The sequence below is a fragment of the Pempheris klunzingeri genome, chromosome 21 (assembly GCF_042242105.1).
Source record: "Pempheris klunzingeri isolate RE-2024b chromosome 21, fPemKlu1.hap1, whole genome shotgun sequence".
NCBI classification, from domain to species: domain Eukaryota; kingdom Metazoa; phylum Chordata; class Actinopteri; order Acropomatiformes; family Pempheridae; genus Pempheris; species Pempheris klunzingeri.
The window spans coordinates 19,836,193-19,853,578 of NC_092032.1; the positions used below are offsets into that span (position 1 = coordinate 19,836,193).

Below are 17,386 nucleotides of genomic sequence, written 5' to 3' on the forward strand. Positions count from 1 at the left end.
GAATTGAAAATACCAATGCCATTATTGATTCCCTCATTGAGTCCTGATCAATGTTCTGTGTGGAAAATCGTAGGCCTTCTTTGCTGAGAGTTTCCAGCAGCAAGTTCGGTGTCAGAAAATCACGCCAGCATTTTTAAAAAGGGAACCAAAAAGCTCGGAGGCGAACGAAGCGTGACACAAAGAAACAGCCATCAAAAGGGACGAATGGCTGAAAGCTGTTAAAAAAAAAAAATCTTCTTAATGGACACAAACACAAATCTTGAGACTACAAGAAGCACAAGTGGAAGAAAAATGGGGGAAATGGACCCAGAACGGCAGCACTGGAAGAAAAAGACTGTATGAATGTGAAAGCAGTTTTTGTTTTGTTTGTTTGTTTGACAGTTTTTTGTCAGTATTCATGTCGCAGAGTGGCTAAAAACCTGAATTATGTCATTGACGGCAAAAGCTTTTCTGAATCTTTAACCCAGTAAAGATCTAAAATAAAAGCTACATCAGACAGCAGGATTCATTCTTTTACAGCAGGAAGCTCAGACTTTGGTCTCAACCTTGTAATGTTGATGACGTCATTAAATTACGTTAAGAGCGGTGCAAAACGCCGTGACGGCACGCGGCGAGGGTCTTTAAGAGGCTGTAGTGTGGTCAGCAGAGTAAAGGTGAGTGTGATGGTGAACCAGACGGCCTCAGCATCCATTGGTACCATATTTATTTATATTAGCTTTAAGCTGAATCTGAAGCATTTGAAGATCCTCTCAACAAATGACGCCACAATAAGCAAAAACACCAACGTAGACGTGGAGTATTTAAACCAGACGGAGCATTTAAATCACTGAGCTCACAGGATTAACATCAGCTATCAAAAGAGCCACTGATGTTGTTACACAAACTCAGGTATGTTACTTGCATCAGTTTCTAACAACAGCTCGACTCCATTTTAATGATTAGATTAGATTAGATTAGATTCAACTTTATTGTCATTACACCTGTACAGTACAAGGCAATGAAATGCAGTTTGGCATCTAACCAGAAGTGCAATTTGTAAAAAAAAGTGCAGAAATATATATAAGGTATGTACAGAATATACAGAATTACAGGTGCTATATACAGAGTAGTGCTATGAACATGTGTGCTAGTGACTACGGTATAAATATAAATATAATATACGGATTAGACTAAGAGTGGAATGTACATAATGGTCTTGTTTATTCTTTGATCAGACAATTCCTGAGCTGCACTGAAAGATTTTCTTTTACTAATTTTAGACTGAAAACAAAATGGGGTTTTGTAGTGAAGCATTTTTACACTTCTCAAAAGGAGGGAGGTGGTAGTGCACGGTCGGTTTGAACAACAAACAACCAGAAAGAAGAAGAACAAGAAGAAGTAGCGGCACTTCTTCCACAGAAAAGGAACTCTTCTAACACGTGATGTTAATCTAGATCAGTCGATGAGTCATGCAGTCTGGTGCCTACCTGAGATTTCTGCCAACACCCAAATACAACGGCAGTGGATGCAGGATTCACACACATTTCCACGGACAAAATTTCACAACTGCTCCACGACTTTTCAAGGACTTCTAATAAAATCTCCATGTGACATGAGACAGTACGAGAAATTATTCTAACACTTATTATTATGACAAATGACCACAGACTAAAAGAAATACAGAATTAGCAAGACGACACAAACAAGAGCTGCATTAAGTGGCGTCCAGCTAGCTAGCGGCGCTAAAGCTGCAGTGTGTGTGTGTGTGTGTGTGTGTGTGTGTGTGTGTGTGTTTGGTATGAGGATGTGGTCACAGGAGCAGGTAGGAGGCCTCCAGGCTGATAAAACCACCAGGACGTGGGACGTAGCGTAGTTAGCCAGCTAGCTAGCAGCTAGCTCACTGAGCGGGTTCACGCCAAACTAAATGGTACTTAACCATCTTTAGCACAAACTGCGACAGTCTTGATTTGCAAAATTATATTTTAAAAATCGACAAACATCGTGTGTGTGATTCAATGCACAATTCAAACTGGATCCAAAGATTATTTGTGTCTCGCTGTTGAGTATCGTACATAGTTTTTCCGAAATAAGGGAGAGGGGTGCCTTCTATAATGGACATCTTCTATTGTTTCCCGACCCGAAACAATTAATTGATAATGGCACTAGCAATTAGTTGCAGCCCTAAAAGGATATTTGAACACTTTTTTCTATTTTCCTCCAGGTTTTCTAGTGCACGGCCCTTTGAGCCTGCAGAGTGCAGATGCATTGCTGCAGCCATCTTGATTTACACTCATCTTTGTTTCCGCATTTCAGCAGACAAGTGCAGCCCCTCTCTGCTCTTTGTGTGTGTGTGTTGAATGATCTTATCTTTAGGGCAAAACCATCTTCTCTTCATTCCACAACTTCCCCACTTCACCCCTTTGTGTGTGTGTGTGGTGTGTTTTTGTGCTGTGGCGGCCTGAAGCAGAAAACTAGATAAATAGATTAAAAAAGCCGGTAGGACAGCTCACACTCAGCTATCACACACATCTTAGAGGTGTAACGCACGGGGTCAAAGGTCGGTTTCGTTGAGAGGAGCGTCGGCACACTCCCGTCTGAGGTGAAAAGAGGTCGTGTGACTGGGCAGGTACGAGCGTGTTAAGAGGCGAGAGAGTGACTCAGAGCGTTGGAGCCATCCATTAATCAGATTTGATTATTCACAACCTGCCTACAGAGTGACACACACACTCAGCCATTTCTCCATGCAGCCCTTGTGACACCTCATACAGGAAGTGGACACACACACACACACACACACACACACACACACACAGACGTAGGCTCTTCCTGAATCATGCGGTCACAGCGGCACCGCCTTCAGCTCTTTATCGAGATTCAAAAATTCGTAGGAAGGAAGAACTGGAGAGAAAATACAAAAACACACACAGGAGCTGGTTTTGTTTCCATCTTGTATGTTTGGGAGACAAAGTCCTTTCTTAGACGCATCTATTTCTAATAAATCCTCACAAAAATCAAAACAAACCCACTTTGGCACACTTGAGCTGCTTTAATCTGCAGCGGAGACACTTTGAAGGCACATATATCATCATTTAACAGCCCCTTGCTGTCATTTTACTGCAGCGCTGTGAAAAGACGCGTCTATCAACATAAAACAAATCCCCAATTGTTTGGACAATCAATCAAGTTTTAGAGCAAAAATGTCAAATATTCTCCTAAACTGTGAGGATTCGCTGCTTGTTTTTGTCTTGACGTGATCTGAAATTGAACATCTTTGTGTTGTGGACGTTTGGAGCCATCACCTGAGGCTCTGAGAATCTGTGACAGACATTTTTAAGGCAGATAACAACAAATAATCTCCAGCGCAATCGATAACACAAGTAAAGTTAGTTAGCCCTGCGTTATTATTGACATTAAGGCACTTTAAAGTACTTATCCTGCGTTTGAGTACTGTCTTTTTGTTTATAAATCTAATTTAGTGTCACTCTGACATCCTTGTGCTTCCACAGAGCACTTGCTGTCCTGTATTGTTATTCAATTGCATTTTAGTTATGATGGTTTATATTGAGCTTCCTTTTTATATCCGTGTGTCCTGTAGCAGCACTTTGATGCTCAAAGTGGGACATTAAAGGGTACTGTAGTACGTTAGCAAGCCCAGAACGATCAATAGTGACCTGAGCAGACGGATCTATTGACTTGAAAGTGAATTTATGGCACTTTTAATCATATTTGTTGCAGCCACTTTGACTTATTTGTCCCATTTTTGCACTTTAACTCAAAAATTCTGCTCTGTAACACTGAAAAAATGAGTTTTTAAGCACATATTTAGCAGTTTTCAGTGACAGTGTGACTGTCTGCTGCGTCTGCATGGAGCATGACAGCGTGTTTGGGACCTCATGACACTTTATGGTGCGTGTTTAATCCAATTTGGAGCTTTTCCTGGCAGCTGCAGCTGTCACTAATGATCCAGGGGTGACTTTAATGCCTTTTTTGAGCGTCAGGTGACATCATGCGTGGTGTGTTTGTATAACACCTGAATAAATGCTGCCATGTGTGTGTGTGTGTGTGTGTGTGTGTGTGAGAGTGTGTGTGTGTGTGTCTCACCTCTCCAGCCATCCCCCCCAGTGGCATCTTCTGCCACGGATCTGCCAACTGAGCCAGAGGCATCTTCTTCCTCTTCTTCTTCTACTACTTTTCTCTCTTCTTCTTCTTCTTTTATTCCTCTTTCTGCTCCGGTTTGTCGTCCCTCCCTCTGTCGACACTTCTCTCTCTCCCCCCTTTCTCCCTCTCCTCTTTTTCTCTCGTTTTTCTTTATTTTATTTCTTGTTTTTTTAAAAAAAAAAAGCTAGTTCCGTCTCTGTTTCCTCTACCCGCCGCGGAGCCCCCACCGACCGACCGCGCCGAGCCAAGCCGAGCGAACACCCTCTAATTCCGGATCTGCTGTGGCGCTGAGACCGCCCCTTCCTCCGGAGAGACAAACATGAGAAAAGGCAACGGCGAGGAAGAAGAGGAGGAAGAGGAGGAGGAGGACGCCCTTATTCGGAAACTGAAAAAGACCTATCTCTCTCTATCTCCCTCTCTCACTTCCGTTGTTTCCCAATATGGCGGCCGGTGTCGGCTTACCTGTCCGTCAGACCGCTGCGTCACGCCTGCGTCACTCGAGGGGGCGTGGCCGTTAGGTAGAAAAAGTGAACTCTACTTCCGCATTGTCTTTTTTTTAGGTGTATTTAAAATAAATAAATAAATAAGGAATGAATGAATAAAAACCATTCAACAGATATATCATATTATATTATATTATATTATATTACATTATATATTATATTATACATTGTATATATTATATTACATTATACATTATATATTATATTATATTATATTATACATTATATATATTATATTACATTATATATTATATATATTATATTATATTATTAGATTTTTCGACAATGCAGAAAAGCTGCACTGCATTTTTATTTTCCGTCACTCTAATAGGTTTTATATAGAGAATAAATTCACAGTGAAAACAGGGTTTCACTTTTTATTTGTCTTTATTATTAAAACCCCAGAATCAGGATGTTGTCTCTCTCTCTGTTATCGTCCATGATTAGTCCATAAATAGATAGGTAAATATAGATAAATAGGTGATCGGTAGTTTCAGTATTGGCACAAAATATATAGTTAGTGGTTTTAATTCCAAACCTCTGTTGTAACAGCTCACTGGATGGATATTCTACATTTTTCATTTCGAGCAAAGAAACATCAGTGAAACTTTACTGTTTCAGAATATAAAAAAAAAAGTAAAACAATTCTTTAATCACTGATTCAGTTAATCCAAAACTCTCTAATGTATTCAATTGACTCAATATTGCTGAATTTAGTGGTTAATGGGTGTAGATTAAATTATTTTAAATGTAATTATAAACTTTTTAAACTTTTAACTGTCCCATTTCTCAGAAAGTGAAGGAAACTCATTTTAAAAACATTTTTTTTAAAGTTTATCAAGTTGCAGAATTTTGGTTAAATAATAAAAATAAACCTTCTCTCTCTAAAATTAAATGACGTTTTCAATTTGAACATTTCTTATATCTTACTTTACATGGATGGTTTGTGTTTATTCAACTGTTGCCTTCTGTATTTTTATGTAAATCTCATTTATTTTGTTTGTTTATCTTTGTTTTCTTCTTTTTCCTCACTGAGATGTTTTAAAGTGTTTTTCATGCGTTCACTTAATTAAAAAAAATCATTTTGACCAAAGATGAACCAACGAAATGTTCAATAAATATATTTAATTCACCTTAAAAAATGTGAAATGACTGATTGTTGAAGTAAATAATCAGACGAGTGATCTATAACCTGGATGGATGGATAATATATTAAATATATGTGAATAAATATATATTTTTTAATATTAACCAAATGACTTTTAATCAATTTCTGTACATAAGCACAGTTTTAATGCTACTTTATAATTCTACTCTACATTTCAGAGGGGAATAAAGTCCTTTTTACTTTCATTTACTGCATTTAAAACTTTCTTGGTTACTTTTTACATGAATAACACGTGTTTATATGCACTGTACTACTAAATCTAGCCAGTAATACACAGAATATCTAATACTAGCTACTTACTCATAAAAACAGAGTCATTTTATGCTCTTCTACATAATGACTACGTATATTTTTGATACATTCTCCTGATAAAACTTCTGCACTTTTGCTTTTGAATGCAGGACTTTTTTTCATTGTATGTATTTCCCTCTCTTCGTTAGCAGCTTTTAGATCCCTCAGCAGTAGTGTTCACATCCAGGGTTTTCATTCCCTGCCTGTAAATTATTAGAACAACAGTGCATCCATTTGTTTGCTGCATGCTGTTTAACTGGGATGTCTGGTTGCAGTCGCTGTCGTTGATTTTACAGCCTGGTGGTGACATCTAGTGGGCACAGATGGAGGAAGGGAACACTGCTGCAAAATATAAAGAGTGAAAGTACTCGTGTGACTGTTGTACTATTATATATTCCATCATTATTGATGGAAAAACTGGATTTTAGTGGTGGAGCTCATTTTGGACTATTTACCATCAAGCTGCAGCTGATGGTTATTTTCATCCTGGTGCATTCTGGGTATTTATCCAAGTGGCTGTATTGTGAAGAGGAGTGAGCATGAACAGACGTGTCTCTCACAGGTTTAGGGAGCAGAAGCTAGAAGACGGAAACGTGCAGAAATAAAGCACGACTCAGCATATGAAGGATGTTTCATCACGTGTTGCTGTGGAAGAACTGAGATATGATTTAAGGAAAGATGTGTTTCTGCTAACATGAGGAAGATTTATGGAGGTTTTGAAGGAAATAAATGAATAAACTGGGGAGGGACATTTGGAGCGATATTAAAAAGTCCTTTTTAAAAAAAAGACAAGCAACATTGGTGCAAGTTAACATGAATTTAAAGTTTTTAAGGTTAAATAGTTGGTCGTATTTTTAATTTCTAAGCTACAAGGTTCCTTGAGTCTAATGACAATGTGAATGGTTGATTTTACCTTTAAAAAATAAAATACACATTTTCATTCAACACATTTTAACTAACACCGACATGCTTCACATTTTTTACAGGCCTGTGCAGCAGCTCTGCTACTGAGGAAATAAAACACAGCAGCCACCTTCACAACTTGTGTTCCGCATTTATTTTTTTTTTACAGCCAAACAAACAAACACACTCTTTCAACAGACACATAAATAGTCGTTTAAAGCTCCACATCTGTACAAGCTCAGTAAAGGTTCACCTAAAGGACAGAGGAGTGCGTGAAGAAGAAAGTCCAGTCAGTGCTGCTGCTGTTTTTCACCCTCAGATTCTCCCGGAGCTAAAACCAGAGCCACCCACTGCTGATAAAATATTTATAAATTATACATTATGGAAAGTTTGGCATTTTCCCTCAAAGTCCTGAAAAGAAAAGTTTTCCCCTGCAGTTGAACCAAGTGCATTAAACTTATAAAAAGGTTCAACTTTAGCCAATTTAATAGAATAAATAAGACAAAATACAATGATTTATATCATTTTATTGCACCCAACAGCTCTTTATCTAGTTTCTTTACCTCCTCCCACCATCCAGCGCTCTTTTGTAGTGTATAGAAGATGAAAGCATCCCGTGTTTAGCTGTAAACTGAAGCTAAGGTTATAAAAACAAAGCCTGTGGAAGAGCGAGGCTGTGGAGCGTTTAATGCAGGAGTTGGTTTTGAACATGCAGTGCTGCAAAAACATGAATGTGCCCTTCTAAAATAATAAAAATATATCATGTCCATATTTTAAGCACATCTTAAGTCCTCCAACCTATCAATGCAGCGGCTGCTCAGCTGTTTCCTGTGAGTCACTCTGGATAAAAACTAAAAGTTTATGGCTTTAATTTAGTGTCTAAATATTGTGTGACAGCACTGAACAGTTACAACACTCAGAACTCCTTACAAGCTTAATTCTTTACACACAACATGTGTACCTTCAAACCTGTGGGGGTACAAGTACTCAGATTGTACTGGAGCTGCAACATCAGAGTAGAAATACTCTGCTGCAAGTACCAAATCCTGCATTTAAGGTTTTAACTAAAGTACGAGCATCAAAATATACTTATAGTACTAAAAGTACTCGTCCTGTAGAGGCTCGCTTCAGAGTAATAGTTCACATTATTGGTTTAAAAATCAGTGCTGGATTAATGTCACTTTAATGGTACAGCTGGAAAACTGGGAGCTAATTTATAATAAATCACTTTGTTTGTTGATTATGTTTCTATTATAACCTGTAAAATAACTTGAAACTGAATGTGGTGAGTGAAAAGATGAATATTTTCTCAAGTGAAGTACGAGTACTTCAAACTCACTCAATCTCCTTTTAAAAACCGCTGAAGCCAAACAAAAAGTATTGTGCGTGTGTCGTGCAGCGCTGTGATATTTACAAGCCGCGCTCATTTTCCCAGAAGGACGACAGAACAGAATAAACCTCAAATATACATTTCTATATAAAACTATAAATAAATAACACTGGCAGGTTCCAGGGGAAGCAGAGACCCATTAAAGTGCGGAATGATCTAAAGGTTTTTGGGCATTTCCTTCAAAATCCATGGCGGCGGTGCAGTTGGAGGACTCTACTCTTGATGAAGGTTAACAGGTCAGAGTGTGTGTGTGTGTATATATATATATGTGTGTGTGTGTGTGTGTGTGTGTGTGTGTCTAGCTGATGGACTTGAGCCTGGCCCAGGGGTGCGTCCCGCGGACCTCCAGCTGAGAGTCGTTGCTGAAGATGTGGTTGCAGAGCTCCTCCAGAGGCGGCTCCGGATCGGATGTAGCGAACTGAGTGGCCTCCTCCACCTCCTTACGGATCTCCACGTCGATTTCCTGACAGGAGAGGAAGATTAGTTCTCCTTTAAAAGCAGTACGTCAGTAGATTTATAAAAACAAACACAAGTCCCTCTGAGTGTTTTCACCTTGAGCTCCTCGACAGACGCCATGTTGTTACTGAGCATGCGGTCCTTCAGCAGGGAGATGGGGTCGCTCTTACTGCGCACCTCCTGAATCTCCTCACGCGTGCGGTAGCTACAGAATTACAGTTCAAACCAATTAAAAACTCTTCTGGCTTTCAGCAACAGAGAAAAAACAAAGTGTTTTCTAAAGTTTACTGACGACCTGATGTGAGATAATGAAACATGATTGTTAATATTCTCTTTCATTTCTAATTGTAGTCTCTGGTTCAACTTCAAGTGCAGAGATGAGAAAAGTGTTAAAGTTCAATGAATCTGAACTTATATCTGATTTAAACAACAAAAAGCCTTAAGAAACAGAAAGAAATGAAAGAGAAATGTAGCCGGATGAAGTCATTTAGTGTTAATGACTCACCTGACGCCTGGGTCACTCATGCTGTGTCCATGGTAACGGTAGGTCTTCAGCTCCATCACAATGGGACCCTGACAAACACAACAGCGTTCATGCAGTCAGCTCTCCTCCGTCTTTATCACGCTGGTGAAATCTACTTTATTCCCTCAGATTTGGATTCAAGCCTCTGCAGAGGCACAAAAGCTTTTTGTTCTCAGAATGCCAACATTTAACCCTTTAAACGCTCCGTCTGCGTTTACTCATTTCTTGGAGGATCTTCAGATGCGTCAATAAACCGGAATCAGTGACAAACTGGTTCAGATTGTGTTTTATGTAAAGAAAGTTTTCAAACGTGACTATGTTATGACTACGCAGGGAACCAGCCGTAAGTACTCCAAGAGTTGGTGGAAAAGACGTTGAAGAAAATAACAAACTCACCTTCCCAGACCTGCAGTGGTCTGCAGCAAACTTTGTGGCCTCTCTGACGCACAGGATGTCCATGCCGTCCACCTACAGGATGAAAATATAAAGTGTTTTACTACTCATCAGGAAGACGGTGATCCGCAGTGATCTGTGCAGCCTGATCCAGTGGTTTGTCTGCAGTATCATACATGAGCATCAGGCGGCTGTGTGTATGCTCACACCTGCAACTGCCAGGATGGCCGTCAGCCTCCTCCTGTTATAGTCTAGGTCCATACAGGCCAGCTGCAGCGCACGGCCATCAGACACTGCAGCTACCGCCCAAGGACCCCCCCAACAAAGATTGGAACACTTCAGATTTTTTATTTTTTGGTGTCAGGATAACAATTTCAGTACCTACTAGTCATTCCAAGTGTCTGAGAGCATCATGGAAAGGATCCCTACAGACAGAGACCTGGAAGATCCTTTAACCACAAACAGCCGTTATACAGACTCACCAGACTCCATTGAGAAAAACAGTGATTTTACCTCACTGAACACAGGAGTTGCTCGTCTATCTCTGCTTTGATTAGTTAGTTTGTTTGTGTTTTTATGCGACTTTGGATCAGAAATAAGTTAAAACACCAAACTAATCCTTTTAAAAATCACCCAAAAATCACAGTAATTAGACCAGCAACTTCCTTGTTCTGTGGAGTAAAATTACTGTTTTTGTCAATGGAGTCTGGTGTGTTTTAAGAGAGCGACATAACAGCCATTTGTGGCCAATGACTATGTTAAAGCCATTGCAGCCCGTCAAGGTGATCTAATAAACCTATTTTGTACCTACTAGTGATTTAGACACCAAAATATATATAAATATCGCCAAGGTTTAAAGACACTGGAGTTATCCTTTGAGAAGGTTTATGTTTGTTGTGGTGCGTTTGTGTCTCACTCTGATTCCCGGCACGAAGTCTCCTCTCTTGTAATAGTCGGTGCTGGCTGAAGCCCTCTCCACCGACGTCCCCATGCCGTACTGGTTGTTCTCGCAGATGAAGATGCACGGCAGCTTCCACAGGGCGGCCATGTTGAAGGACTCAAACAGCTGGCCCTGGTTGGACCAGAGAGGACAGGGGTGAGCAAATGCATCCGTGCCAGTTGTGGGACTGTCAAGAGACATTGGCAGGATATTTACCTGATTGGCCGCCCCGTCGCCGTAGAGTGTGACACACACCTGATCGTTGCCTTGGTACTGGCAGGCCAGAGCGATGCCGGCGCCTAAAGGAACCTGGACAAACCAGTGCCAAGTTATAAACCAACACGTGAGGCCTTAAAAGGTGGAGTCAGCAGCTCTAATCCTGCTCCCTTAAAGTAAAATTCAGTGAGCATCTCCTCACGGCCTGCTAGCTGCCCAAACAAAACAACAAGCATCGAGTGCGTGCAGTAGACAGGGGAAGTAGTAGTGGTGGAGCAGCTAGCGGCATTAGCGGCTAAAAGGGGGAGCAGCTAACGTGTCACACCCTTTGCTTCCTTCACTGAGTATTTGTTTTGCTGTCAGGCTCAAATGTCTCTCCAGAATCACCGTCTACACCTTTAACCTTCTCTCTCATTCATATCTCCTCCGGTTTATATTGCTCGTCTACTAGTTTATTAATTACTGCTTTACTGATGCTCTACTTTTTGGAACAGTAAGTTTCCTGCCGTGGGACTAACAGGTCTGTCACATGTGGTGGGCCTGTTTACCTGAGCTCCCACAATGCCGTTGCCTCCATAGAAATGTGGAGCGTACATGTGCATCGAGCCTCCTTTTCCTTTGGCCACGCCGCCTTTACGACCTGAGGAGGAGGAGGAAGAGTGAGTTCACTGCAGTGCAGATCATTGACCTTTAAATCAAAGCCTTCACTTTCTCACCTGTGAGCTCGGCCAGGATCTCTTTGACAGAGATGCCGCGGGTGTACGTGTATCCGTGGGCTCGGTAGGCGGTGATCAGGTGGTCGGAGGGGTTGATGCCTGCCTCGATGCCTACTGCACATGCTTCCTGTGGAGGAAGACTAATGTTAGGACGGGCAGGCATGTGGCTAGGCTAGGCTAGGTCATTAGTTCTGATTCAGTTAGCCTGCACAAGATGACAAATACACTCTTTTCTAAAGCACAAAGCTTGAAAGGGAGAAAGTCAGAGATAAAGTAGGAACTCCTACTTTAAAAAACAGGTGTGTTGCACAAAATAAGTAAAAAGTACATTTTAATCTTGTCGTTAATGAGGGGGGGGGGGGGCTGTTGGCATCCCTACGGCTACATACCATCAGCGTCCCTGCTTCTGGTAACACAGAGATAAGTTTTCGGCCACGCCCTCGTCCTGTGTGTTCTCACCTGTCCGTCATACAGGTGACAGAAGCCTCTGATGATCTTCTGTTTGTAGAGCTGATCCGCTTTGAGCTCCATGCGCCTCACAGTCTGCATGACGCGGTAATACTGCAGCCCCTGATCCCGAGTCATCTCCGCCTTCGCCGGAGGACCCTCCTCCAGACGGTGCAGGTCGCATGTCTGCAGCACAGCAACAAAAAAAACTAATTATTTACTTAGAGAAAGTTTATTGTGCATCTGTCAGGTTCATAGTTTTGACGCACCTTGATGTCGAAGGTCGCCTGAGGGGTGAAGTCAGCGTAGGAGCGGGAGACCACGACTCTGGCACCCTGGGGACCAGAAAGAGACATCAAACACCAAAACAACAAACATCAAGAACCACAGAGGGAAAAAAAACATCCACAGTGTGAGCGTGAGGGCTGCCCTCCTCTTCACAGCAGGTGGAGGGTAAACAGGGCGAGGAGGGATCAGGTCTGGTGAGTCACCCTGGACTGGACTGGACAGCTACAGGGGTGTGTGACGAAGGGGGGGGGGGGGGGGGGCAACAGTAACAGGGCGGGACAGCGACTCCAGCCACACCCTCAGCTGTGGCTCTGAATATAAAGTTTAGCAGCCGCTTCAGAAGTCAGAAGAATAAAACACACCAAAAGAAGCAGGTATGAAGGGCTGCTTGTTTTAAGCATTAACTGATGACCTTTGACCCCATGAAGTCTGTTAGTAGTATGAGGCTGTTGTGACCTCCTACAGGGGTCCTTCACCTTTTCCAAAGCCAAATTTAAGCACTTTTCCAATTAAATCAATCAGGCTCTCCAACTTATTTAATCTCTTTATCCAAAAAAAACTATTTGGTGAGAAAGCGATTCATGATAATGAAGAATGACTCCAGTATCTTTAACCCAGGGTCCTGTATTTTACATGTTTCTGTTCAAAATGACTGGCAGGTATAAAAACATTTGGAATTGGTCCAGTAGATCACCTCAGCCTGCAGCCACGAGCAGTTTCAGTGAACGTAGTCTGGTGTGTGTGCAGAGAGCGATATAACGGCTGTCTGTGGTTCAACCAAAAGGATCTTCCAGGTCTCTCTCTGTAGGGATCCTTTCTGTAATGCTGTGTGAGATCATGTCATAATGAGCACATGAACTCTAGTCACGCTGACCTTTGACCACCAAAATCTAACTCGGTTCATCCTTGAGTCCAAATGGATCTTTGTGCCCAATTTGAAGAAAGTCCCTGAAGGTGTTCCTCAGATGTTCACGAGAACCAATAATAATACATATTACAACGCAGAACATGCGACAGGACAAAAACCACACCAGCACAAACAAAAACTGAGTGAGGCAGTAAAAGACCACCAACTCCTGTGTTCTGAGAGTTAAAATTAGTGTTTTTGTGAATGGAGTCTGGTGTGTTTGCAGAGAGCGACATAACAGCTACCTACTGTGATCAGGAGGGCAGGATGTATGACTACCTGCTGACTAACCAATCAGAGGTCGTCTCTGTGGAGCAAACGTCACTTCTGGCTCCAAAAAATAAATAAAAACAACCAAGATGACGATGGTGTGAAGCCAAACTTGAGGCCACAAACCAACGGGTGATGTCACGGTGGCTACGTCCACTTTCTATATACAGTCTACGGTACCATTTTTTGTAAACTACCAGTCATTTTAAAAAAGAAAACACCATAATTTATAATATAGGCACCTGGTTTAAATATACCATCAATATCAATTAAAAAAAAAGCAGACCACACAGATCTGTGATCACCTTTGAGTTTTCTCACCTTCAACCATTTGACATCTTCAGTTATGGATTTCACACATTTCCCAGAAAAAGAAACAAAGACAGGAAGGACCCAGGACTAAGAAATGGAGGCTACATTGCAAACAGCCGTTTCCGGCCACTGTAAGAGGTTATTTCCTTTAAATCTTAACAAGCCACACGTTAAAAGCTTCCCACCCCCGTTAGTGATCAGGCAGACATGGAGGATGCTACACGTGTTCTTACTGGGCCGTCTAGCTGGTCGGTCTGAGCGCTAACTAACTCTGCAGCAGACGCTCTAGTACTGACTGGTGGTGGTTTAGGTGGTTGCCGCTGCGTCTGTGCCGAGGCGGGCGCCGGCGGTGAGGTTAGATTGACGTACTCTGACAGGTCAATCAGCAACTGGGGAACACAGGAGCCAACCAATCAGACCAGAGCACAGCACAGCCAGAGGAGCTCTACAGAGTCTACGGCGGTGAGGCGTCTACAGGTGAAAACACAGCAGAGGCAGCAGCTAAATGGAGAACGGACACACACACAGGATGACTTCTACCTTCTAGAGCTAAAATCAGGAGAAACAGGAGGACCGGCAGCAGCCCAACAGTGTCTACACTTTGAAAGTCGGCACAACATTTTAAAAAAGTCCTTTAACTGGGTTAACTTTGGCTGCAACATTCACACTAAACAGCCGTGATGTTGCATTGAGTTACATTATGATGCGTTCATGCTCTGCAGTAAAAAGGAGTACTGGGCGAAGTTATCTTGATCAGAGCTGCCAGGATTATGTTGATGTGTTGCCCACTAACAAATTAAATTAATCGCCACTATTTTGATAATCGATTAAAGACCAAATTCTCTGCGTCCATGTCTGCTTTCTTTCTTCCTCTGCGACACTAAACTGAATATTTTTGGGTTGTGGACTAAACGAGACATTTGAGGACGTCGTCTGGAGTTTTGGGAAACACTGATTGACATTTTCTAACATTTTCTGGACAGTTTAAACAACTCCTGGATTAAATGGAGAAAATAAAACAGGCAGATTAATCCACCATGAAAATAATCGTTGTTGTGATCTTGTGAATTTTAGTTTTTGGAGAGAAACTTCAATAAATACGCAGCATTATGTAAGTATTTATCATGTTTAAACTTCCTAACAATAATTCTAAACAGTTAATTAAAACTACTAATGCTACTTTGATGCATCTTGAGATGTTGATTAATGATATTTCTTTATGTTTATATATATTTTAATTATTCTTTTTATGTTAAAGTATTGGGGATTGGTTACCAAACTTCTGCTCCAATCAAGTGGTGTCAAAAACTTTAAAAAAAAAATACTGAGACGCTTAAAACAGCCGCTAAATGTTGTGCCAATGTAAAATATTAGTGGGACGGCTTTCCACACAGGTAACAGGGTTTAACTGGGCTGCCACAGATTAATAGATTACTCTATCAATAACAACATTAGGTAAAGAAAATTAAAAAACACACGAGTGACGTTCAGAATGAGCATTTTCAATGAAATCCAAATAATTAAAACACAGAAAATTCAACTAAAACACAATAAAACAATGTTGGATGTTTGGCTGCATTAATGTGATTATTAAATAAATCATTATTTCCCTTTATGAGCTCGTTTAGATGCTCGTCAGAGGAGATTTCTGGGAAACTGCAGAGGGAAGGCCAAGCACAGGACCGGGCCTACAGACAAACACAGGCTGAGCGTCGAGCTGCTTACCTCGGACACTGTTTGGGCTCCCTAGGGTTCAGGCGAGGAGGGACGGGGTCAAAGGGAGAGGAGGGAGAGAAGCAAGAAATAAATAGGGATTGTTGTGATGTGTGTGTGTTTGAGAGCGTGAATGAAGAGGGAGAGGCAGCCAATAAGAGGAGAGAATGAAAGTAGCACAAAGCAGCAGAACAACACGGTTCCTACAGTCCAGATTCAGGCTTATTTTAACTGAATAAGTACGGTGTCCTCTTCCAGTGCACGTTCAGAGTTATACGACAGAAATTTCAGCTGGTTTGTGCCAAATTAGTTCAGAAAAAAGGACTGTGGGATCCACCGAAACATGCTGCCGGCAGGGCTCAAGCTTTACAGGGCTGTGACGAACACACAGAGTATCCCCCTCCTGTTCACCACCAATGATCGGCCTCAAATCAATATCATTCAGCAAATGATCCGCTTTAGGCAGAATTACAGCTATAATAATAATAATAATAATAATAATAACACTAATAATGTTAGTTCTGGTTATCGTCACAGCCCCGTGGCTTCAGCCATTAGAATAAGCAGTGAATATGGACGCACGCATGTGTTTTCACTGGAACCAATATCTGCTATTAGCATGTGTAAATCAATATTCACTGGAATTTACAGATGTAGAAGTTTTAGAGCAAATGCAGAATAGGCAGATCTATTATATACACATTTGTTTTTTTAAATTATGCCTCAGTTCAGTCAAATCAGAGACGTATGAGTGAGAAACCAACACAGCTGGAGGTTTGATTGATTTCACAGCTATAAAAGAGGATAAAGAACCAGAACAATGTTTTTTTTTTTAGCTTAATTTAGATTTTACTGGTCCTGTTTGGTCTGAAAGGGTAAAAACAGACACATTTTCCTCCCCTATGACTTAAATTAGTCCCAAAAGATTAAAGAAAGTAGAAATAATATATTAGTAAATGTACTTCTTCACGTCACCACTGCTATCATGACACATGGTGGCAGTTTGGCTCTTTAAATGGATGAAACAAGTAGAAGGCTGCGTATTGAATACAGATATTGGTCAGTATTGATCACATCAGTGCATCTCTATTAGTGGAAGCTGCTTGAGGAAGGCAAACCACCACAGACAAGACAAATCAGAGATTAACTGCAGAGACAGACAGAGAAAAAAAGACCCCGAGCGGCTGGAGCTCCTCAGGTTTCACCACGTTTATCAATAAGCAAGCAGAAAATCATGTTCTAGTCTATTAAATGTCTGACCACATCATGCAGAAAGAGTCAAACTAGCCGCAGTGGCTAATGTCGACCCGCTCACAAGGTCAGCCCCATGCCAAACAAAACCAGGCTAAGCTAACTGTTAGCATCAGCTCGGTAACGGGCCCCAGAACGATGTTACCCCGCAGACCACTCACCACATTCCTGCCAGTGATCCGACAAAGTGCGTTAGAGATAATGGTTAACATATTTTGCATGCTACTGAACGACAACCCGGCGCTAAAGGGATTAAAACGGCGGATGTTAGTCGCTGCTGGCCGCTAATTCCGTGTTAGTGTCCGTCTGCGAAACGACTCCGGGGGAACAACGGCGGCGCCGAACAATGGTTCCCCTTCACAGGTTTTATAGCCGCCCGAATTAATTTAATTTAATACAAAACAGTTCAAAATGACCATATAATTAATTATAACACATACAAATAAGTAAAATATAAATAAATACATAAAAATAGTCCATGCTAATGATTAAAATAGCAAATATATAGAAATGACACACCTGGCGTTGTTAATTTAGACTAATTAGAGGAGCACATTTTAAG

The 17,386-nt window shown here is 41.3% G+C and overlaps 2 protein-coding genes across 5 annotated transcripts in view; both read right to left on the bottom strand.

Moving 5' to 3' along the window:
• Nucleotides 1–4,429, bottom strand: part of rps6ka3b (ribosomal protein S6 kinase, polypeptide 3b) — a 43,018-nt gene extending 38,589 nt beyond the window's left edge. For both annotated transcript variants that reach the window (XM_070852734.1, XM_070852733.1), the window contains exon 1: nucleotides 4,081–4,429. In XM_070852734.1, the coding sequence (XP_070708835.1) occupies nucleotides 4,081–4,143 (63 nt within the window). In that variant the 5' untranslated portion in view covers nucleotides 4,144–4,429. The remainder of the gene's footprint in view (nucleotides 1–4,080) is intronic.
• Nucleotides 4,430–7,514: 3,085 nt separating this feature from the next.
• On the bottom strand, nucleotides 7,515–17,117 carry pdha1b (pyruvate dehydrogenase E1 subunit alpha 1b). 3 transcript variants are annotated; one of them, XM_070852720.1, is made up of 13 exons: nucleotides 16,986–17,117; nucleotides 15,586–15,606; nucleotides 14,094–14,249; nucleotides 12,353–12,418; nucleotides 12,096–12,269; nucleotides 11,637–11,763; nucleotides 11,469–11,560; nucleotides 10,921–11,013; nucleotides 10,681–10,836; nucleotides 9,768–9,839; nucleotides 9,354–9,421; nucleotides 8,945–9,053; nucleotides 7,515–8,855 (listed from the first exon to the last, which is right to left on the bottom strand). In XM_070852720.1, exons 1-13 carry the CDS (start codon nucleotides 17,043–17,045, stop codon nucleotides 8,691–8,693), a joined length of 1,359 nt encoding a protein of 452 aa, XP_070708821.1. In that variant the 5' UTR covers nucleotides 17,046–17,117; the 3' UTR covers nucleotides 7,515–8,690. The 3 variants fall into 3 exon arrangements, with proteins under 3 accessions (XP_070708821.1, XP_070708822.1, XP_070708823.1); XM_070852721.1 differs by lacking the exon at nucleotides 14,094–14,249; XM_070852722.1 differs by lacking the exons at nucleotides 14,094–14,249; nucleotides 15,586–15,606.
• Nucleotides 17,118–17,386: the final 269 nt, after the last annotated feature.